Here is a 22,838-nt window from a genome sequence, read left to right as displayed (position 1 = left end):
AAGAATGAGTAAGTGAATTCGAAGAAGGAACAAGAAACTCTAATTTAAAAATAGCTAATTCTTGCAGGTGAGCTAAACACACACGCAAATTACCCCATCTATTTTATGCTGGTCATAAATTCTTGGCCTTGGTCCTTTGTTTCAATCATTTAGACAGAGCCTAGACTTTCATAACTCCGTGTGAATGACTACAACAAATTGTTGAGATCGAACAAGAAATAATCTGTTTAAAGGCATCATCAGCAGAGGAAAACAAGAACCTTAAAAGAAAAAAAGGATGAAAGAAAGTGAAATGTCCACTTCAAAAGTACACTGTGTTTATGAAAGCAAAGGTAATCAGAAGTGGCTTTGAAGATTTGCCCTCCAAAACAATGAGAGCAGGGAGCTGTTTTACGAGCCATTTCAGACACCCCTCTCTGACAGTGTCACCTTACGGCAACAATAGAGGTGGGAGGACTGAGGTGACCAGCAAATTAGACTCCAGTTGGACCAATGACATATGCGAAGTTTGACAAGGAAGGCTGTGTATTTGCACTTGGAATTTGGCAAGGTGTGTTAATGTCCACCCAAAAGACATTTCAAAACTCTACTTCTACCAAAAAAAAAAAAAAGCAATCTGCATCTAATCTGCTTTTTCCGTTTCACAAATTTTAGAATCAGAACTTTTCATGATCCGGGACAACAGGCCTTTATGGACAGAGCAGCTTGCCTAGCAAACAAAACATGTATCAGACTCAAGATCCACCCCTATACTACAATCCTGGTTTAACCGTAGAGCATTTCCAAATGTCAAACCTGTCACACTGATGTATGTCATGCCAATGTGTTAATTCCTCAAGGTATCCACTGCCTTCCTTGTACTCACCAGTTAAGTCTTGCTTTAAGCTCACTGTGAGGATGGAGGACGGTCCGCAGTGACACTGTCTGGTAGGAATATAAAGCGTATCATAAATATAAGACATGTAAACTTTGTAGTAGTCACATCAGACACAAAAACAGGGGAAATGCGTATTTTAACCCCCAAATTACCATTCTAACATGCAATCAATACTTTAAAAATGGGAGATTTTTTTTGTTCACACTTGTTTGTGCTTTGATAGGATACCCAGTGTGTATTCTATGGCACATCTCAACTTGGACTAGCCCAGTTCAAGTGCTTGACGGCCACATATCACTAGGGGCTCCTGTATGGGATAGGGAAGATCTTGAGCCTTGCTATCCAAAGTGGTCCACAAATTAGAAGCACTAATATCTTCTGGAAACTTGTTAGACATGTTGACTCTTGGGCCCTACTCCAGATCTACTGACCAGAATCTGCATCTTAACATGAGCCCCAAGTAATTTACATGCACGACAGAACTTAAGCACTGATCTCAGGCCAAGTTATTGGTCTCTGGTTCCTTTTCTGTCAGATAGAGGTGATAACCCTGACTTGGCAGGACTGTGTGAAGATTCTTGGTGGTTTACTTCATGGACTTAATAGTTGGGATTTTAATAAACGGTAGCTGTTATTTAAGAAGGCAATGTAAGAGTGGGCTTTAGGACAGAATAGAGTATGAATTCTGGTTCTATCACTTATGAGCTCTGTGACCTTCATTAACTCCCTTAATGTGAGGCTGAGTTTTCTTTTCTTTCTTTATTTCCTTTTTAAGAAAATATTTATTTATTTGAGAGAGAGAGGAAGAACGCAAGTGGAGGGAGGAGCACAGGGAGAGGGAGAGAGAATCCTCAAGCAGTTAGCCCACTGAGCATGGAGCGTAGAGTCTTACACAGGGCTCGATCTCACAACCCTGAGATCATGACCTGAGCTGAAGTCAAGAGTCGACACTTAACTGACTGAGCCACCCAGGTGCTCTTTGAGGCTGACTTTTCTGAACTCTAAAGTGGGGCTAAAACCTATCTTCCATTGCTGTTGTGAGGACAGGGTGTGGCACAAAGGAGATATTGAATGATGGTAGCCATACACTGGTGCGCGTGTGTACACACACACACACACACACACCCCTTCTTAGCTGGGCCACCTTATAGTAACAAATCATGCTCAGCTGCCTTGTTAATTCACATGCCTTCTCTCCCAAATCACCAGAGTGTTATTTCCTGTGGCTCTAGTCTGTATTTCACAAGCAGAACTTAAGGACAGCAAAAACGTTTATTTGAAAAAATTACTATGTATTGAAAATATACATTAGAAATTATTACATACTTCCATAGCATTCCCCTCCCCCACCACAAAAGTAGAAATATCCGCTTGCTATGCTAATACCATAGGTAAAGTCAAACAAAAGGGAAAACACCATCAGCCCCCTTTCCTCATACATTAGAGTCGGGGGAAAGAGGTCAACTCCTATCTACCAATCAGTAGGAATTTAACAAGTCCCAGTCTTCCACAGCAAGACACACGTATTTCTGCTTTGAAGACTGCGAAGAGTTGCTCTGGTCCTTCTCTGGCTCTTCAAAAGCTCTCTTCTTGCTCTTCTTTGACTCCTGGCTCGAGACAGCTTCCCGCTTTAACAATGGTGCATGGCAGTCTGGGGCTTTCTCTTTATAGAACTGGAGTTTCTCAGAAGAGTTCACGGGGGTGTCTGCCAGGGGACACTTCACAGGGGCTTCTGTCCGAGCCCGCTTGCCATCTGCAGGAGTGACAGAAGGGAGCGGCAATAAGTTGACCATGCTGGGGTGTGAAGGCCTGCCCGAGTCCAGAAAGATGATCCAAGGAAGATGACAAATAGGGAGAGACTTGGATTCATTTTATTGTCTTCTGAAGGCCCTATTTAGTGACCCTGGCCTGCGCACTAGTGTAGGCTGGAGGCACACACTCACACAGGAGGACGACAGATCTAGATTCAAATCCCAGGTCTGCTTTCTCTTGGAAAAGTCACCTTGGGCAAGTAACTGCTCTGAGATTTACTCTTCTCATCTTTGTAAGGTTATAAAACTAATTTCATAAGCGTGATGTGAAGATAAATGATAGAACATATGAAGTGCTCAGCACACAATTAAAGCTCAGAAAATCTTAAATCTATTATTATTCAAAATACGGACTTTGTCTTCTAAACAAGAGCCACATTTGGGGCACAACCCTAACAAATGATACCAATTTATTCTATAGCTTTTGGTAGGCCCTGAATTCTTATTTTGTTACCTTTACTTTTCCTTCATTTTGATTTTATTGCTTGACTCCTTTCAAAAAGTTTTGGTAAAATATACATAAATTTACCACTTGAATGGTTTTTAAGTGTATAGCTCTGTGGCACTGTGTACATTCACACTGTTGTGCAATCATCACCATCTTTCTCCAGAACTTTCACTTAGTGCAAAATGGAAACATTGTATTTGCTAAAGGGTGATTCCCTTTCCTCTCCCCCCAGCCCCTGATACCCACCATTCTATTTTGTCTTTACAAACTTCACTATTTTAGGAACAACTTACAATAAGAATCACAAAACATGTTTCTCTTTCGCTTATATTTCACTTAGCATAATTTCTTCAAATTTCATCCACGTTATAACACTATGTCAAAATTTCCTTCTCTTTTTTTTAAAGATTTGAGAAAGAGAGGGAGAGAGAGAGTGAGGAAGACTGAGCATGAGTGGGGGAGGGGCAGAGGGAGAGGGAGAAGCAGGCTCCCTGCTGAGTAGGGACCCTGACATGGGGCTAGATCCCAGGATCCCAGGATCATGACCTCAGCCAAAGGCAGAAGCTCAACAGAGCCACCCAGATGCCCCCAAATTTCCTTCCTTCTTAAGGCTAAATATTCTACTATATGGAAATACCTCATGTTGTTTACCCATCCATATATTTTTTAATTTTTTAAGGGTTTTATTTTTAATTAACCTCTATACCCAATACAGGATTCAAAATCACAACCCCGAGATCAAGAGTGGCAGTCTCCCCTGACTGAGCCAGCGCCCCTATCCATCTTTTGATGGACACCTGGGATGCTTCCATCTTTTGGCTAGACTTAATTCCTTTTTTAATGTTCTGTACTCGATCTACTTTTGTGCTGCCACAAAGATGGGATACACAGACATTTAACTATGTTCCTGGTGGTGGTGCTCAAAGCCAAGTGGGAACTGACACCGTAGCATGGTGAGAGAATAGAAGTCCTGATGATTTGTTTAAGTCCATACGATCATAATTACTTTGCCCACTGGGTGAAAAGGGCTGACTGCTTTAAGGGTGCAAATAACCTAACAGCAAAAATTCCAAAGAAAAGGGAATTTCTCACAGAAGTGCTGAGCTGCGGTTCGAGGCTCCCCGGTTTCTCGTGGCTTCACAGCTTCTGAAGTCACACGTTCCCACTGCAGAACAATCTAAAACATATTTGGAAAGATTTGAATCTGAACAATATCTCAAGCTTTTAATTTCTAGCTTTCCTTGTTCCCCCAGCTCCCTTCCATAAACACAAAGCCTTGTAATCTCACTTCAGATGACAGGTGGTGGTAAGAGTAACTAAGTCAAGACCGGATTTTCTGTTTTAATGCAAGAGTTGATCAGAACAATCACGCTGGACATATGGATCTGCAGGACTCGGGAAAAATCTGTCAAGCTGATTCCCCATCTATTTTCATCTCCATTGCAAGCCAAAAAGAAGTGTAAAGCCTTAAATTAAATAATTTTCACACATCCCTAGACTCACTTTCATGCCTTAAAATATATCAAATATAATTCAAACTCTTGTATGTGTGTAAAATGCCCATGTTTCCATGTTCTCATGACATCCCATGCTAGGTTTCCATTTTCCAAAACTGTTACAAATCTATTTTCACGGTAAACTACTACAAATTCTTTGGGAAATTTGGCTGAGTATAAACTATGCATAAATAAAGTGATTATTTCACATATACCACAAGTAACAATGACTTTTAACTTACTATTTCTCATCATAGTATGCAATAAAATGATCATAAAGAAAGCCAAAGAAAACACTTCAGGACACAGACAGGACAATGTAATGCAAGAATGTAATGTAAGAATGTAAGAATATAGTTCCAAGTTTAGCGCCATTGTCTACTAGCCAGGGTATCCTTGGCAAGTGATTTAATATTTTAGGCTCAGTATTTTCATCTGTAAAATAGTATTAACAATAGGACACAGCCACCCAGGGCTGCTTTGAGGACTAAATGATGAGGTTAGCAGTGGCTGGCACACAGAAAGCACCCAGTAAACACTAGGTGTCATCCCTTCTACAATACTTCCCTATGGGGAACAGGTCGGATCTTAGAGAACACCAGCATAAACCAAACCTGGTGACTCAGCAGGCAATACAGAAAACAGTCCTTCCACTGACAGAAACAGGAATGTCAATAGGAAGAGCTGCTTGGGGAGAAGGAAGAGGAAAATAAGCTTGGTTCTGGACACACTGAGTCTGGGGTTCCCAGTAGAGATTTATGGACAGTATTTAGGAACAGGTTCGATGTGTCAGAGAGGGTAAAGTCTTCCCACAGGGAAGGCTAAGGCTGTAAGAACAGTTCCGATCACCAGGAGAGTGAGAGAAGACAGAGGAGGAGAGGGGAATCAGCAGGAGCCAGAGGGAGAAGTGAGAGGGGAGTGAGGAGAAAAGCCAGGAGAGGGAAGCGTAAGGCGGGCATGTTCATACCAGCAGTGCAGAAAAGCCCAGGAGAGATGGAGAATGAGATCACACGCCACCTGCAAGAAAACACCCGCCAAAGAGCAGTGGAGGCCAGACCTAGGTTACAAGGGATTAAGAACCGGGCGGGCGGTGAGAAAGTGGGCAAGATCGTAGAAACCACTTCACAGCTGCACTGGGGGATGAAGAACACGTTAGAAAAAGGGTAAGTCACATTTATACACAGAAAGCAAGTAGCCAACAGTATGAGACTGAAGACGGACAGGCGGGGGAGTAGAGGGAGACCCCAGAGACTGGAACCCACCAACATGCAAGGGCTCATCCCTGGAAGCCGGTGGCACACCTGCCTTCGGACAGGAGGGAGGTAGGGTATGGTTGAAGAAACGGAGACATTCTGAGACAGAGACAGGGAAGTAAGGGGACTGCTATTAGTTGGCCCTAATTTCCTGTCACCTGCAGAGAGCAGGGCAGGAGGAGACTGGAGTCAGCCTGAAACATTTCAACAAGGGATCAGCAAGAAACGGGGAAAACGCTGCGGCCACGCTCCAGGGGCCCGAGCGGGGTGTATGAACAGAAGCTGTGTGTGGGAAGGAGCCTCATCATCTTACAGGCACACCTCGGACCTAGGCTGAAGCAGATACTGCGTGTTCCACACATGGAAGGTTGGTGGTGACGCTGTGTGAAGCGAGTCTACTGGTATCATTTTCTCAATAGCAGCTGTTCATTGCATGTCTCTGTCCGATTTTGGTAATGCTCCTACCACTTCTGATTTCTTCATTATTATTGTATGTGTTATAGTCATTAGAGATAACTCACTGAAAACTCAGGGGATGGCTAACATTTTTTAGCAATAAAATATTTTTAATTAATGTGAGCACCTTATTTTTTTAGACATGATATTATACACTTGACAGACTAGAGGTACACAAATACTTTATGTGCACTGGGGAACCAAAAAACTCACTTGACTTGCTTTATTGCAGTATTTGTACTTCTTAAAAAGATTTATTTATTTGAGAGAAAGAGAAAGAGAGAGGGTGAGGTGGGGAGGGGCAGAGGGAGAAGGAGAGAATTTCAAGCACTGATTCCCTCCCGCGCTCCAAGTCCAATGTAGGGCTCAATTACAAGACCCTGAGATCATAACCTGAGCCCAAATAAAGAGCCAGTCACTTAACTGACTGAGCCACCCATGCATCCAGCAATGTTTGCTTTAATACAATATTCGCTTCATCAAGGTGGTCTGGAACCAGACCCACAGTATCTCCATGGTACGCCTGTACGTTCAGGCCAGGTTAAATGCCAGCTAGTTGTTTTACTTCATCCTTACTAAGCTCTGTAAGAGAGGTCCTGTTTTCTGCATTTTCTAGATGAAGAAACAGTAACTCCAACTTACCTTAAGTGATACAGCTATTGGGTTGCTTAGTCAGGATCCCAAACCCTCGTCTCCTAAACTCCATAGCCTATATTCATTCTACTATGCCCTTGCTATCGAACTTCATCAAGCCTTCGTATGTCCGCCCCATACCTGCTTGAACTCCACTGCATACATGCAGGATTCATCTGATGCTACAAACTGTCATAATGATTTCAGTATGCATCGTGTGGACAAACATCACAGTGCTCCTGAAATCCTGAGTCCCCCCTTCTTCATTACTTATATGGAGGTGATGCTACAATTAGGCACTCGGATAGGTTCACCATCACACATTAGAGTAGGACCAGGGAGGAACCCAAAACAAAACAGTTTGCTGGGTCTTCTAGAAACATTAAAGTGTCTGAAGAAAAAGACACCAGCCCCAGGCAAGCCACCATCTACTGGTGCCCTAAGACTTGGTTACCTTCTGACTTCCTCCTTAGGTCTCTACTTTACTAAGTTGAAGAACACCACCAAGAAGACAAGGGAGAATCAAAGGAAAGTCAGCCAAAAAGTTGAAAATGGGAGGGTTCGCACAGTGAGAGGACACACACACACATATACACACAAAGACATTTCCTCACTAAAGCTCTAAGAAATTTGTCCAAACTAAGGAGGAGAGTCAGATTTGAACTGTTCTCAGCGTGCCTTATTCTCTTTCCAGCATCTACAAGCTGCTAAGAGAATGTGTCCTTCTGCAGCTGGACATACTGTTTTTCTGCAAAGCAAGCCAGAATTTGCTAATTTTCTGAGTCGTTTATAAGACGACATTTTCTCCTAGGGTGAATAAGGATGAGGCCTGACCTAGAGATCAGAGCACGAGGTCTAAGGACTGGCATATGACACCCTGCCTTCCGTAGCTGGGTCAGGTAAGGGCCATCAGTGCCTATGATTTGATGTGAAGATGATAATTCAGTCAGACTACGCAGAAGATTAATGTTTGTTCAAAGTGTTGACTAAGGCAGTTGGTGACTTAAAACGAGAAGCCATATAATTGTGAGAGAGAAAAACTGCAAGTACCTGGTCAGCCCAGCCCTCTGTCTTACAGTTACTGTGATCAAATTCCTTCAAAGGCACTTTGGAGTGGACAAGGCCTATGTGGGTCTGGAGCTTGTGTTTGACAGCTTTGATGTCCTATGAGGGAAAGAACAAGAAGGCACACATGTCTGGTCAATTCTTGCTTGCTTTCAGTAGGAAATAAACACCATCACAAATACCAGTCCTTTCTAAGCACCAATTAGCAGGAGCCAAATATATCTAATTGTGAATCTGGAGAAATAAGAGAAGGGAACAAATGTCTTACCTTGAGCCCTGTCCCAGAAATATCTAAGCAGTTTAGTTTTCTAAAAGAGAAGAGGTATCCAATTCCCGCATCTGTGATCTCAGGGTTACCTAGATGTCAAAAACATAGGCTGTATAACAGTATTCAGTAGAGCTCAGAAAAAAGGCCAAACAATGATAAAATATAAAGTATTGAGTGAGCAAACTTTTCAGAGCTAACTACTGTTAGGATCTTATCTTCATCCTGTCTGTAATGTGGAACAGCCATGCTAGATGACCCTTAAAATCCTTTATATAAAGCTCTAACTTTCTAGGAGGTGGGGATTAGCAGAAAAATAAACCAGGAAGTTATTCCGAAGGGTTTAATTTGGAGCCTTATGAAAACTGCATACATAAACATGTATTAAAATGGTTTATCTGACTTTGCTCGTGGGTATTTCATCTCCAAAGTAAAGACAGTTTTAAAAGATTTTCAAAGGCATTTAGACACAGAGACTATTACTACTCTTACTAACCTACACTATTTCAGAAATTTTTCTTACATATTACCTTCTCAAATCAGAGAGTCCTGTAGTTAGCACTGAGTCCTCAAAGCCATGAAGACAATGCCTGGCACATTCCAGATGCTCAAAAAAAATGTTTGCTGGATAAATACACTCTCCTGGGAGGGAGGCTGGACATTCACTACTATCTTTATTTTACGGAAGTTGAGGCTCAGAGAGGTTAAATAACTTGTTCAAAGGTACAGAGTTGTTAAAAAAAAAAGTAGCAGAGCAAGGAGTGTTGTCTGACCTTAAAACCCTGTTCCTTTCCTTCTTCTGACACCACACCATCCTGCCATATACTAAATGGATGCTCAATTAAATTGTAAATGATCTCTATTGACTTTCTACCACTGAAGTCAACATCTAGTTAATCCTGAGTATGTTATCACAACTGTGAATTTACCCAGATTTTCATCAAGCAAGTATTGATTCAAAGACCCAGCTGACAGACACTATAAATCAGCAACTCAGGGAGTAAGTAAAGGTAAGCCAGACGTCCTTTATATATGCCATGACTAGAATAAAAGGCTGCCCTGTCTGCACACTGTGAGTGGCCCAAATGCATGTGGCAAGGCATACGGGGAAAGGTGTGTGGTCAGGAGTCAAGAGCATATGGCTTTACTCCTGCTCTGCCACTAGCTGGCTGTGGCACCTAGGAAAGTCACCGCCCTCCATCTTACCACCTCTAAAATGACAGGGAAGAACTAGGTGATTTCTAAGGCATTCTTCCAACATTAAGAACTATAATGTCTAATGAAACTTACAAGATAAGTCTAATAATGTTAGATTTTCAAGGCCTCTTTTCATCACTCGAACTGGTGCTGTCATTTTCCGCACACCGGCATCAGATAAACAATTATCCTTCAGGTGGAGTTGAGTTACACTAGGGAAACAAAGTCCGTAAGTAAATCACTTAGAGTTTGAGAAAGCCTATGTACAAGAGCAGACTTTCATAAACTTCACCTAAAAATAAAAGGACCTTCTACGTCCTGTTTTATTCACACCCAATGCATATAGCAGAGTTATAAACCCTTTGGCGCTGTTTACTAAGTGCAGGTTAACTTAGGGATCAAAGTGTCATGTAGTACTAATCTCAGATGGCAGAGGGCACTAAGGGTATATGGTCAAATGAGGTAAACAGGGACTTCATTAAGGGGATAAATATACCTTGTTTTATACAAAAGCTGCATTCACGACAAATCCTATGTGAAAACCAGAAACATTCTAAATATGTCAGGAAAGTCTACTGAATAACTCCTATGAGAATTCTTTTTGCAAAGCAAACAATCCTCTAATATTGACTGGCTTTATAAATCCAGATTTTCAGATTAGTTTTTTGGGTACACCCATAGCCCAATCCATCCAGCTAACCTGAAATTAGTGTATTAATTTCCTCCACTGTCCCACACATAAGACATCTGAAACTTTACTAAACCTCACACAAAAATACCTTTGTATGGAGCAGTGTGTAGGTGTTGCTGTCTGAGCCAGGCACCAGGAAGCTGGTTAGACTCAAGTTTGTCATGCTGTTATGCTTCCGGCTGTTTATGAAACCACAGAAGAATCTGTCTGGCCTCCTGTCTGCTGGCCAGACTGAGCAACTGGAGATCAGCTGGACTATTTGTGAATGGTACTGGGTGATTTCTTTAAACTATGGCTCTTGAAAAGAATTAGGCACTCTTTAATAGTTTATTTTTGAAATAATCTATAGTTCATTGAAAAGAATGCTTATAGACAACTGTATAATATCTCTTGTTAGAATAAACTAGGACTGGACAGACCAAGGGCAAAATCATTTTCACCCCATGTAGTTTCATTTATTACATGCTGAAATAAAGATTATTTAGAAGATGAACCAACTGACTTACCTTCCTATGAAGTGTTCAATCTATATTGCTTGTGCCCAGTAGAGGAGATTGAAAATGTTTTAGGAAAGAAAGTAAGTAGCAAATAAACACAGGATTGGAAAGTAATCAGCATTCTTCAAGATGATCCCATGTATCATCCTTTAAAAAAAACAAAACAATTCATCTACAAGGGGTGGCAGGTCAATACCTAGACAGTGCCTCATTGGTGAGATGTTCTAGAAGTTCATGCTCATCTCCAAGCTTGCAACAGGAAAGATCCAGGCAGGTCAGCTCCCGGAAAGACTTAATTTCCTCAAGCTTTTCTGAAATCACCAGGTATCTGTGGGGCATGGAGAGCAATCAATAGCTTTTCTTTTCCTTCTTTTAAAACATTACCATTTGTGGCTCTGTGATATAGTCAACATTCCATCAGGACAAGGAACTATGAAATAAGCAGACTTCACCCATTTCTATGTGGGTACAGGCTGAATTTTTTCATTAGTGAATACCGTGAATCTTTTTACATGATGGTGGAGGAAAAACTTTTAAATAAAAATACACAAGCAAAGGCAAGACAAAAGAGAAAATACATCTGCTTTGTCAGAAGACAGACCTTGGTGTTGGGACCTAATGGGAAAATTTCCAAACTTCGGGATTCTTAAAAACATAATCATTCATTCTTTTGAAGTTCCTTTTTTTAAAGATTTTATTTTAGTGAGCAGAAGAAAGAGATAGCACGTTTGTACAGGGGGAGGGGGCAGGAGGAGAGGGAGAAGCAGAGCCCCTGCTGAGTGGGGGGCCTGAAGTGAGGCTCCATCCCAGGAATCTGGGATCAGGACCTGAACCAAAAGCAGATGCTTAACTGACTGAGCCACCCAGGCACCCCTTGAAGTTGCCTTTTATCTTGGGCTTGGTAACTACTGGTTTGAAAACTGGAATAGGGCCTGAACTCTGGGTTCTAATCTCTGCACATCCCCAAGAATATACCAAGAGATACTTGGCAGATCGTGTTTTACCATTTCTATTCAAACACGGTTCAATAGTTGCCCTCTCTACTGCGCCTGTTAACTTTTCTCTGAAGGTACGTGCAGTATGACAGACTACAAGGACTCCAGCTCATCTAGATGGTTAAGACAAACATGTGAGCACAAACAATTTAATTACACTGGAGCACCTTGGCAAACTGTTATCAGGAAGCATCAGGGGGGCCTCTGGAGAGGAAAGGGAGATCAAAAGGGCATTCCGCAGCCCAGGCTGGGGCCTCCGCCCTGCTTTCTAGTTGTTCATCTATTTCAGATGATTTTCAGATGATGTCAGTGAGAAAAAAATGAAAAGGGATTAGGTGTGACAGGAAATAGGAGAGGATCCAAAGAGAAAGGAAAACTGACTTGTGGTAAGAGCATGCCTTTCTCATCGACTTTCCTCATAGGTGTCTAGAAGTTTCCAGAGCAAAATGGTATGCTAGGATCTGTGGATTTAACACTTAAAAGTGTTCACTTCTCTCTTCTGTTAGTAGGATCATAATTGCCAAAAATGAGATGGAATAATGTGAGGGCAAGAGGGAAGTGAGACCTCTTTTCTTCCTATCTCCAATCAAAATAAGATGTACTGAAGCTGATCGTTGGCCGGGCTGCTACGTACAGATGGCATGGGGCACTGATACCCTCTCTAAGCTGCCTGGTGACAGAGCTCAGCTGGGTACACAATTGAGTCTTATTGACTCAGACGTATTTTAATTGCACTGTAAATAAAGCTGCTGTTTTCCATCTTCCAATCACAGAGTTGAAGTGGGTTAATGGGGATTTGGGGGATTACTGGCAATCAGAGGAAAAAAAACACACCACCTTTGATCAATTAACCAAAAGATTTTTAGTAATTCTGAAACAAGGGTTATCTGCAAAGGACATAACAATGTATAATGTGATTAACAAACTACAAAAATCAAGGCTGAGAAACCAACATGCAAAGCCACAGACACTACTAGATGCTTATCTAGGACATGATCAAAGCTCTCGGGTCTCGCTCAATGCTATTCTTCCAATTTATCCCTTAACCAGTTCAGAATAGTGTAATAGAGAAGCAACAGAAAGAACACAGACATATTTTAGTGTCAGATACACCTAAGTCTGGATTGTAACAACCCTAATTAATTGTGTGACTGTGAAAAGTTACTCAACCTCTCTGATCCTCAATTTCTCTAGCTGAAAATGGGGCAAATGATTACTTAAGGATTACTAAGAAAACTATAAACAATATCCCAGAAGTACAGGCATCTTATAGAACCTCATTTCATAGTAGTTATTACAATCACGTCATTACATAGAGTGGTATTTTAAGGGAAACATACTGGTCTCCCAGTACCACTGGTCGGATTAAAAATCACTGGGCTTTCAACACAGGAAGGAAATAGTTTTTATAGGGTCAGAACGCAGTTGCAAAGATATTACCTTCTCCTTCTGACAAGCAGCTTTGTGACATGCCCTTACACAGTAAGTGCCCAAACCTCCCCAATTATCTTATTTTCAATAATTTTCTTACTCTCCTTCCCTTTGACCTGAACCCTTTCATGATGGTAAAACCTTTGCTGGTACAGCATCAGCCTTGGATTATAAAAGCAAACCCAAATCTCTGTCCTCTTCCTATTTCCCTCTGGAGATTCAAAAGGAGAGGGAAGTTTGGGATCAGAGTGGAAATTTTTTTTTTTAAAGATTTTATTTTTAAGTAATCTCTATACTCAGGGTGGGGCTCGAACTCAAGACTCCAAGATCAAGAGTCCCATGCTCTTCAGACTGAGCCAGCCAGGCGCCCCTACAATTGAAAATCTTTTTTTTTTTTTTAAGATTTTATTTATTTATTTGAGAGAGATTTATTGAGAGAGATCACAAGCAGGCAGAGAGGCAGGCAGAGAGAGAGGAGGAAGCAGGCTCCCTGCTGAGCAGAGAGCCTGATGTAGGGCTCGATCCCAGGACTCCGAGTTCATGACCTGAGCGGAAGGCAGCGGCTTAACCCGCTGAGCCACCCAGGCACCCCAAAAATCTTAATCTTGTATCTGAACAAGACAACAAAGTTTAGAATTGCTGCAATAAAGTATGAATCAAAAGATCACAATCACATTAAAAATGTTTCTTCTATCTTTCCAGTTATAAAATACAAGTTCCTTATAGAAAAAATTAAGAACATGTGAAAAGTTATAAAGAAAATTAAACTGCAATCCCACTATCTAGATTGCATTTTGAAAGATTTCTCTTTTTCCTTCTATATATACAACACATATAAAAATTCCTGATTTTTAAAAAATTGGATCATATAGTACATGCAATTTAAATCCTTTTAAATGTGTCGTATATGAACATTTCACACCATTTTAATCTTTGAGTACTATCTCAACAGCTATGTAATATTTCACCATATGAATACCATAATTGGCTTAAATTCAATTCTTATTGTTAAATATTCAGCTTTCAGGTTTTCACTGTTACAGTGTTGTAATGAACACCCTTATATGAAAGTATTTGTTCCCATGTTTGTGTATTACATTAAAAATTAGGATTCCCAATGAATGTAATTCATGGGTCAATCAAATGGTATGGGTATTTTTAAGGCTCTTGATACATGTAGTAGCTGAGCTGCTTTCCAGAAATATCACTAATTTACGTACTTGTCAAACATGAATGAAAGTGCTATTCTCCTTCAATCTGACTACTGGAGTGGTACACAGGCATCACAAATGAATAAGAAGCATTTTCACTATCAGGAGAAATACTTAAGCTAGAATGGTACATGGGGAAAACAGAATACAAGTTGTACATAGAGTATATTCCCAAATTATAAAGATATATATTTGGAAATGATTATCATGAATAGTAGGATTACAAATTTCTTAAAATTACAGCTGTATATATTTCCCAATATGTACTACCTTTATAATTTTAAAACATCTATCATAATTCTACTTTTCATGGTTCTATTTTTTCTACAATGAACATAAATGACTTGAAACAATACATGAAAGAGTAAAATGTTATTTTAAATATACGTGTTATATATTTAAATACTGCTTAGCTTTTTCATTCAGGCAACGTAAATCTTTTTTCTACTGGCAGCAGCACAGAGATGGAGCTTTCAGAAGGTGCCAGCTTAGCTCCCAAGTCCACAGCTCTGACCCTATCTGCATGTGTTTATCCCTTGTCTTTTTAAAGTATAATATTTGGACTAGGCTGAAACCATTATTTCTGAGCCAATTATATAAATATTGCTTCTTTTTTTTTTTTTTTTTGAAAGACTTTTTTGAAAGAGAGGAGTTGAGGGAGGGTCAGAGGGAGAAGGAGAAGCGGACCCACCACTGAGCGCGTAGCCCCAGGGGACAATACCAGGACCTTAAGACCAGGACCTGAGCCTAAGGCAGATGGTTAACTAACTGAGCCACACAGGTGCCCCTCTTTTTTGCTTTTTAAACCATATGAGTTTAGCTTATGCTTTCTGGTATGACTTTCTCCTCTTACATGCTGTTTTTTTTTAGTCTTGCTTTAATGGTCCTCTTGATGGTACTTCTTTTTTTTTTTTTTAAAGATTTTATTTATTTATTTGTCAGAGATAGAGCGCGAGCAAAAGCGAGCACAGGCAGACAGAGTGGAAGGCAGAGTCAGAGGGAGAAGCAGGCTCCCCGTGGAGCAAGGAGCCCGATGTGGGACTCGATCCCAGGACGCTGGGATCATGACCTGAGCCGAAGGCAGCTGCTTAACCAACTGAGCCACCCAGGCGTCCCGATGGTACTTCTTAATAGTAAGCTACCTTTCACACTTTCTAATCACAAAAAAGGTTCACACATGGCATACTACAGTTATTTTTTAAATCTACGGGTATTGACAGCAAATGACCTTTAAAATATATCAAGAAAGCAAGGTGGGTAACAGTGTAAGCAGTGTGCGGCCACTTGTGTAACAAAGGGGAGAGCTATAGATGAACGTATATGTACAGGATATCTCTGACATGACGTAAAAGAAATCATGAACAGTAGCTGCCTCTGGAGAAATAGGAGATAAAATGGGAGAGAGGTTATGTTTCACTTTGTACCTTTGGTGTTTAAATTATTTTGCATGGCAGTTTCTATTTTTAAATTTTCCACATTTTTCAAAGGTTTTTTTTTTTTTTTTTTTTTAATTGGTTCCATGCCTAGAGTAGAGCCCAACATGGGGCCTGAACTCACAACCCTGAGATTAAGAATGGAGGTGAGATTAAGAGTCAGAGGCTTAACCTACTCAGCCACACAGGCAACCCTAGAGTTTTGTTGTTTTTTTTTTAATTAGTAGATGCTTTAAAAGTCATTTTATGGTGGAATAAAAACTTTATTTATTTTTTAAGTGGAGCCCAAAGTGGGGCTTGAACTCATGAGCCCAAGATCAAGAACTGAGCTGTGGACAAGAGTCTAGGATGCTCAACCAACTAAACCACCCAGGTGCCCTAGAAACTTTAAATACATCAATAAAAGTACATAAGCAAAGGCAAGTCAGAAGAGAAAACATCTTCTCTGTCAGAAAATAGACTTTGGTGTTCAGACCTGTCAAAATATGTCATGGGGAAGCCTCACTAAAATGGGAGTCGTGAGGTTTCTGCTGGTGGAGCATTCAGGCCCTAGACCCACGAGGAAGAGCCTGACTTGACCTTACACGGACTTGACCTTTCACATGAATACTACTCTACTATTCCCAGACAAAGGAAGAAATGCTTTCCTCATCCTGCCTAGCAATAGTATCAACAATGAAAAGCCTCCACCCTTCAAACTCCTAGTTTACTCCAAAGGATTTTTAGTTTGTAACAACCTTCTCAGCTTCCTTCTTTCCTCCTTAAAAAAGTATGTGTCTCCTTTGTTCCCCCAGATTTGCCTGTGGTTTTGCCATAGCTTGATTGTCCCAGATTGCAATTCTCTTTTATTCCTGAATAAACCCAGGTAAAATAACTGGCAGTTTCTATTTTTAAAGTGAACAGACCTTATTTGAAAATTTCCAAACTTTAGGATACTTGAAATTTTAATAACTCTTTTAAAGTTACCTTTTATCTAATGCTCAATATCTAGAAGTTTGAAAATTGGAACAGGGTCCAGAACTCTAGTTACTAATCTTCCCATCCCTAGGAGCATACTAAGATACTTGGCAGATGGCAGATGATACCCTGTTGTTTCTATTTTCTCATACTAGAAAAGTTGGTAGAAGAATTTATTTTTTTTTATTTTTTTTTTATTTTTACTGAAAGGAGGAGTGGTGGCCATCAAGCAGTGGCAAAATGGTTTCAAAATAAACCTGTTTTCTGGTTGGGGGGTAGATAGGGAGAAAGACAGTGATTTTTCTCAAAATAGCCTCCACTTTGTATTTGGGAGTTTTAAATTGAAGTGCTATTTGATGGGGGAAGCCCCCATGCCCATGAAGCCCCAGAAATAGACAGAATTAACACATCTATAAAATATTCACTATCCTAATCAGAATACCCACCTGTTTCGCAAACATAGGGAGCAAAGTACCAGACTTCCATAGGCCTCTGTGAATTTCTGTAAAGCCCTCAGCCCCGCACCTGGCTCTGTGAATTTCTGTCTGGCTTCTGCAGCAGAGAACAGCTTTTCAGCAATCTGCTCAGGAAAGCCAATAAGGGAATCAATGTGATCAACATTGTCGGAGATAAAGCCCAGGACAAGGCTGAAGAGAGATTTGGCAGAGTACCGAAGATTCCCCTCTCGGGTATATGTGAAGATGAAATGATCAGTCTTCTCTTTCTGTGCAGTATCATCTTCTCTGTTCATACAAAGCTCCACAGAGAAGCCTTTGGGAAACAGTCTGAAAGGCCTTGGCTTCTGCAGGCTACTCCTGACACCATCCAAGGCCAGATTGACCATGTGCAGCTGACCATTTTCTCGTACATAGATGGGTCCTGGGTCCAGGTGGTTTTCTGAGTTGAGGTAGTAAGACATTGCCTTGGTTGCAACTGTAAGAGCAAGGCACAGAGGAAGCAAATCCAATTAACACACCATTTGTACACGTAACTTCATTGTGCCGTGCCCAGAGCTTTACAAGCCTAGCAAGAAGGCCCTTTGGTTGGTTTGGGGAAATAAAGCTTCCCAGCTGCCTGTGAACTCTGACACCTACAGGCTGCTTCTACTCCCTCTACCTGAAATGCTGACTCCTACTTTCCCCCTTTTCTTTGTATCTGGTGCACTCCCACTCATCTTTCAAAAGGCAGCTCAAATCTCATTCCTAAAATTCACCCTGGGGAAGTTACAGAAGCACATAGAATCATCTACAAGGAAAGTCATGGCAGCACAGTTGATAATCACAAAACAACTGGAAACAACCTAAATGACCAACAATAGGGGTGTTATTAAGTAAGTTATGATACATCCATACCATGGCATGTTAGGCAGCTATTCAAATCATAAAATTTTTATTGTTTTGCAGGTTACAAACAGTACATATAGAATTTACTACTACTGTTATTAAAAATGTAACTATGCATAGGAATGAAGACCAGAAATTAGTAATTTCCTTGCTACCCTGGCACCCTCCACGTCTTTGTTGTCTCAGTGTTCTGCTACTGATTTATTCCCAGGCCTGTGTTCCACCAGCTTGAGTTCCTTGAGGAGAGGGACCATGTTTCATTCATCCAGACTCCCTAAGTTAGCTCTGGCATATAACAGACCCTGAGTGGGTATCTGTGGAACTAAAGTTTACTCATTTACTAAGCCTTGCATGGAACACCAGCAACAGGATTTTTTGGATCTACAAAGAAAGACCTCCATCACAAGAGCTAACAAAAAAAAAAAAATATTCTACCCATTGGAAACATCATATCTCTTAAGGCTCTATTTAGGACACTTTTGACATAAGGCAAAACACAAAAACAGTGGGCATTTATGCAACCCTATGGGTGACATTTTGTGCTCAAGCATTAATTGGAATAAATTTTTGTTTTCCTGAGAAACCGTGAGATCTCAAAACCACAGGAGAAATTCCTATATTAAACAGAAACATTTGATTATCATTTCCACAACAATTTAAAGAGAGGTGAGAGTTAAAATTCTATAGATGTCAAATAGCTTCCATTATCTTTAAAAGACTCTGACTTTTAGAGTGAAGTAACCCAGCTTCTCCATCAATGCAGGGCTGGGCTATAGCTCTGATGCCACGTAAAAGTGTCAGCAAACAATCAAGTCAGTGATCAAAAACGCTGAGTCTTTGGAGATCAAACAGTGATCCTGTTTGTGGGCATCAGTATGATCCCTGTTTCTCCTGAGGATAATTATGTGGGTAAAAGCACATCAGAAAGAAGGGCTCTGCCTAGTCTGACAGCCTCACCCTTTCCTGATCAGCTTCTCTCGCCCTATGCCATGCCATACCACCCAAGTAAGTTGGCTGTGTGCTCTCTTGTCTCACTGGTCTTTGCCCATTCTGCTCCCTTTGGTTGGAACATCCTTCTCAGCTTTCCTGACCTAGCTAATCCTTACTCATCATTAAAACTCAGCTCAACCATCATCTCTCTCCTGGGAAATCTTCACTAACCCTTGCACCAGTGCACGCCTGTCTGGTTTTCCCAGGGCACTCATGTCTCTTCTCTATATAGCACTTAGCCCTGTGTCCTATGTTCACTTGCTAATGTTCCCAGAGCTGTGAGCTCTTGGAAGGTAAGGCACTTATTTGACTTGATTCATCTCTTTTTCCCAGGCCCAACACAGTGCCTAGTACTGAGTAATCCCTCAAAAGGTAGGTGCTGAACTGAATGAGAGAAAGGGTGAGACCTCGAAGGGACAGACACAGTGCTCAGAGCTGCTGGGCCTGCTGATACTGTTGCTAGGAGCCAGCTCTTCTTCCAGGCAACAGCTGCAGGCTCCTCCCCGACTGGCCAGACCCTTCTGCAGGTGGTAGAAGCACAGCAAATGATGGCAGGATACTGCTACTGGTACTACCAGGGGAAAAAAAAACCTAAAACCCAGACAAAAAACTCCTGTCATGGTGCCAGCTCTCATAACCCATACTCTTGCCAGTATTCAGGGCCTGCTGCTAAGGCGATGCCTCACTTATTCTAAGCTCTTCTTCCAGCAGAGGTAAGCATCTGTCCCCTGCAACTTCACATACTTTAATCTTGATGAGGAGATAAAGCAGATCCCCTCAGTCTTTATCCCTAGATTTGCACATCTGGAGTCCTACTCTACCTGTGAATCAGAAATTAGTCACCAGGCATGGCCATAAAAAGCAATAACTTGATTGTAATAATGGAAAGGCAAATTCTAAGGGGAGAACATATTCTAATGGATCGGCACATCATAAGCTCCCTGACAATGGAACAGGGTCTGCCCATCCACATTACTCCTAACCCTCACCCCAACAGTGTGTTCCACAAAATTTGGAGTCAAACAGACAAGTGGATAAATGACCACTTCAGGTATAAATCAGAAAAGTTTGATTCCATCCAGCAGAGGGCACAAGCAGCCAGGGACCAGAGCAAGGATGCTAACCCAGGCTGCCCCAAATCCTGGCAGCTTCTCTTTGCAGGGATCACTTTCAAAAAAGGCCTAGTTCTGGTTATTTTTTACTTCTAAATTACTCACAAAATGCTGACTGTCTTTCTAAATGATTAAAAGAAAAAAAATCCAGTATTTCCTGAAGAGTAAAATCCACAGTCTCTGTCCAGAAGCCCCAAGGCTCCTCTGGCTCTTCAATGAACGTACTTGAGGTACTTGGTTCAGGGAATCCTGGTAACTTTTGATTTCTACTACTAAATTCCTGCATCTTGCATTCGCTCAATAAGAAGCTTCCTAAGAGTTTGTGAGATACTATAAAATGAGCTAAGAATTAAATGAATGTTTAAGTCTTGCAAGGTTAAGAACCATAAAAGCAAGAGAATTCCACATACAACTTCTATATTTGGCTTTGCTTATGCCTGGCTGTTGTACATGGTGGTCTATTAAAAATGGGTCCTCAGGCAACAAGGCCTGTTCTACACCATGGCAAAAATCCCCTACAAACTGGAAAATCAAAATAATTAGTATCTTCAAGAATGTCCAGTTTAGATCTGCATTAACTATATTTTAAAGCACGTAATTTTGTCAAATGAATAAAATGTAACCTTACCACATTAAGAACTCAGAACTCTGTAGCCTCTGAACTAAAATAACTGATAACTAAACATGACAACTTTCTAGGTCTTGAAGCCAGTTTACCAAGCGAGAAGCAGGACCCCGCCAATCATGTGGACTGGAGAGGGGGAATAAGAGGCAGAGGGCACAGGACCAAAATTGTGAGCTGAGTCTATGGCTCTCTAACGTGAAGGAAAAAAGAAAGCACCTAACTTTAGCAGGCAAAAGAACAATCCCCTAAAGATAAATCATAGTAATGACAGTGATGACGACAATGATACTAGGTCTGATAGCTAGCATTTATTAAGTACCTACCAGTTGCCAAGCATTGTGCTAGGTACTCAAGTGATCTCACATAACCCTCAACAATCCTATTAGGTCAGGATTGCCATTTAACAGGTTAACAAGGCTCAGAGAAGCGAAGTAACTTAAGGAACAGAACTAGCGACAGAGCCAGAATTCAATCTCAAGCCTGTATTACTCCAAAGCTCAGACTCTTTCCACTGCATGATGCTGTCTCTCAAGAATAAAAATATGACATCAGCCTTAAGGATTAAAAAAAGATGTTAAAAATTAATCTCACCCACCTGTTTGATCCCTTTGGCGTTCACTGGCTTAAGCTGGGGGTGGAGGGCAGGGAGGAGATTAAAAAACCGTGGCCATCTGAGGAAAGAGCTGGTAGGAACAGAGCCAGGACAGAGCTACGCTGAGGCCTCCCTTCCTCCCTCTACCAGGGCAGAAATTACCCACATCCACACACCAGGAAAACATCTGTCAAGCCATGGCCTTCATCCCAAGGCTTCAGACACCCTTGGTTTATTTGAAAATGCAGTACTCTTGAGAAAATTCCTACACAAAAACTTGAACAGAGACAAGTTCCAAACCACCAATAACCAACTAACAATCTTGCCTTGGTTGTTCTGTGTCACCACCATTATCCAATTTTCCACCCCTCTCATTTTTTCCCTACAGAGTGCACTTTCCTTACCTGCCTTCTCACCCAAACCCTTTCCTCCCCCAAAGCTCCAGAGGGCCACACCATACCCAGCTCCAGGAGCATGCCAATCTCTCCTACATCCTGACACTTACAGTTCTTCTACCTGCCAATTCTAGAATTTTTAACATAAAACCCAGTCTCTCTACACCCCAAATCCTAACTCCTCTCCCTCCACCCAGTCCCAGCATCCCTGTCCCCACCTCTCACACCTCAGGCCCTTCCAATCCTATCCTACCAATGCCCTTCTGAAATGAGGTTCCTTGTCACACCTTCAGCTGCCTCTCCTTCCTTCCCTACACGGTTCCACCCCCAGGCATTCTTCCTCTGTCCTTCAAGTATTCTTCCCTTCCTCCCAGTCTCTGGGATTCCCTCTCCTAGGACTTCAATCTCCCCATCCCTTTTCTTGTCTTCTGCCTATAACCTTCAAAATCCCCTTTCTTCATGCCTCACGAAGCCCAACCTCACAACCCACAGCCCCAACTTTTCTTCCCTACCCCCTAGACCCCACTCCTTCTATTCCGATCCTGGATCCTTTCCTTCTTACACTTCTCAAATCCGACTCCGTCTTCCCCTTCCCCAGTACTGCAATCTCCCTCAATTCCCACGCATGCCCCTCCCCGAGCCTGCCCAAACTAACCCTGCTCCCTTCTCCCACCTTGCCCCCAATTACCCTACGAGGCACCCCGACCCCACCCATCTCCCATCTCCCACATCCCTATATCCTCATCCTCACATCTCACCCAGACCACACCCCAACCTCGTCCTTCCCGGTCTTCCCCTCCCCCACTCCGCCCCTCCCTCACACCCCGCCCCCGGCCCCCACTCGCAGCCCCAGGCTGCGTGAGCGGCCCAGCCCGCGGCCGCCACCTACCTGTGCCCCTGCCCGGGGCTGCGAGCGGCAGCTTCTCGGTGGCGGCTCCCACCTCCCGCGGCGCGCCTGATGGGGGAAGCGGCTCGACGCCGCAGGCACAAAGCTACAGAGGGTGGGACCGAGAGAGGTTGGGAGGAGGGAGGGGGCTGGGGGCGACCTGGCGCCGTGGGACCGCG

The 22,838-nt window shown here is 42.0% G+C and overlaps 2 protein-coding genes across 4 annotated transcripts in view; one reads left to right on the top strand and one right to left on the bottom strand.

Moving 5' to 3' along the window:
- Positions 1-2,130: 2,130 nt before the first annotated feature.
- On the bottom strand, positions 2,131-22,802 carry LRRC42 (leucine rich repeat containing 42). 3 transcript variants are annotated; one of them, XM_045064561.1, is made up of 9 exons: positions 22,663-22,797; positions 21,382-21,414; positions 17,163-17,649; positions 10,886-11,017; positions 9,595-9,713; positions 8,308-8,396; positions 8,025-8,138; positions 4,229-4,313; positions 2,131-2,630 (listed from the first exon to the last, which is right to left on the bottom strand). In XM_045064561.1, the coding sequence occupies exons 3-9, from the start codon at positions 17,633-17,635 to the stop codon at positions 2,356-2,358; spliced, it is 1,287 nt and encodes a 428-aa protein (XP_044920496.1). In that variant the 5' UTR covers positions 17,636-17,649; positions 21,382-21,414; positions 22,663-22,797; the 3' UTR covers positions 2,131-2,355. The 3 variants fall into 3 exon arrangements, with proteins under 3 accessions (XP_044920496.1, XP_044920494.1, XP_044920495.1); XM_045064559.1 differs by having other exon boundaries at positions 21,382-21,469; positions 22,663-22,795; XM_045064560.1 differs by lacking the exon at positions 21,382-21,414 and having other exon boundaries at positions 22,663-22,802.
- Positions 22,677-22,838, top strand: part of HSPB11 (heat shock protein family B (small) member 11) — a 34,834-nt gene continuing 34,672 nt past the window's right edge. Inside the window, exon 1 of the mRNA XM_045064562.1 lies at positions 22,677-22,774. The gene's annotated coding sequence lies outside the window, so the exon portion shown is untranslated. The remainder of the gene's footprint in view (positions 22,775-22,838) is intronic.

Source organism: Mustela putorius, unplaced genomic scaffold (assembly GCF_011764305.1).
Source record: "Mustela putorius furo isolate JIRA1106 unplaced genomic scaffold, ASM1176430v1.1 tig00003853_pilon_pilon_pilon, whole genome shotgun sequence".
Lineage (NCBI taxonomy): Eukaryota > Metazoa > Chordata > Mammalia > Carnivora > Mustelidae > Mustela > Mustela putorius.
Note: the sequence above shows the minus strand (reverse complement) of the source record. Positions and strands in the feature narration are given on the sequence as shown.

What these genes read in the sequence shown, in the direction of transcription:
- LRRC42 (XM_045064560.1), bottom strand. Translation starts at nt 17,635, where the DNA reads ATGTCTTACTACCTCAACTCAGAAAACCACCTGGACCCAGGACCCATC. An exon ending in AACATTATTAGACTTATCTT is followed by an intron (nt 8,397 to 9,594) that starts GTAAGTTTCATT and finishes TTTGACATCTAG; the next exon opens with GTAACCCTGAGATCACAGAT. An exon ending in CAGAGGGCTGGGCTGACCAG is followed by an intron (nt 4,314 to 8,024) that starts GTACTTGCAGTT and finishes AATATGTTTTAG; the next exon opens with ATTGTTCTGCAGTGGGAACG.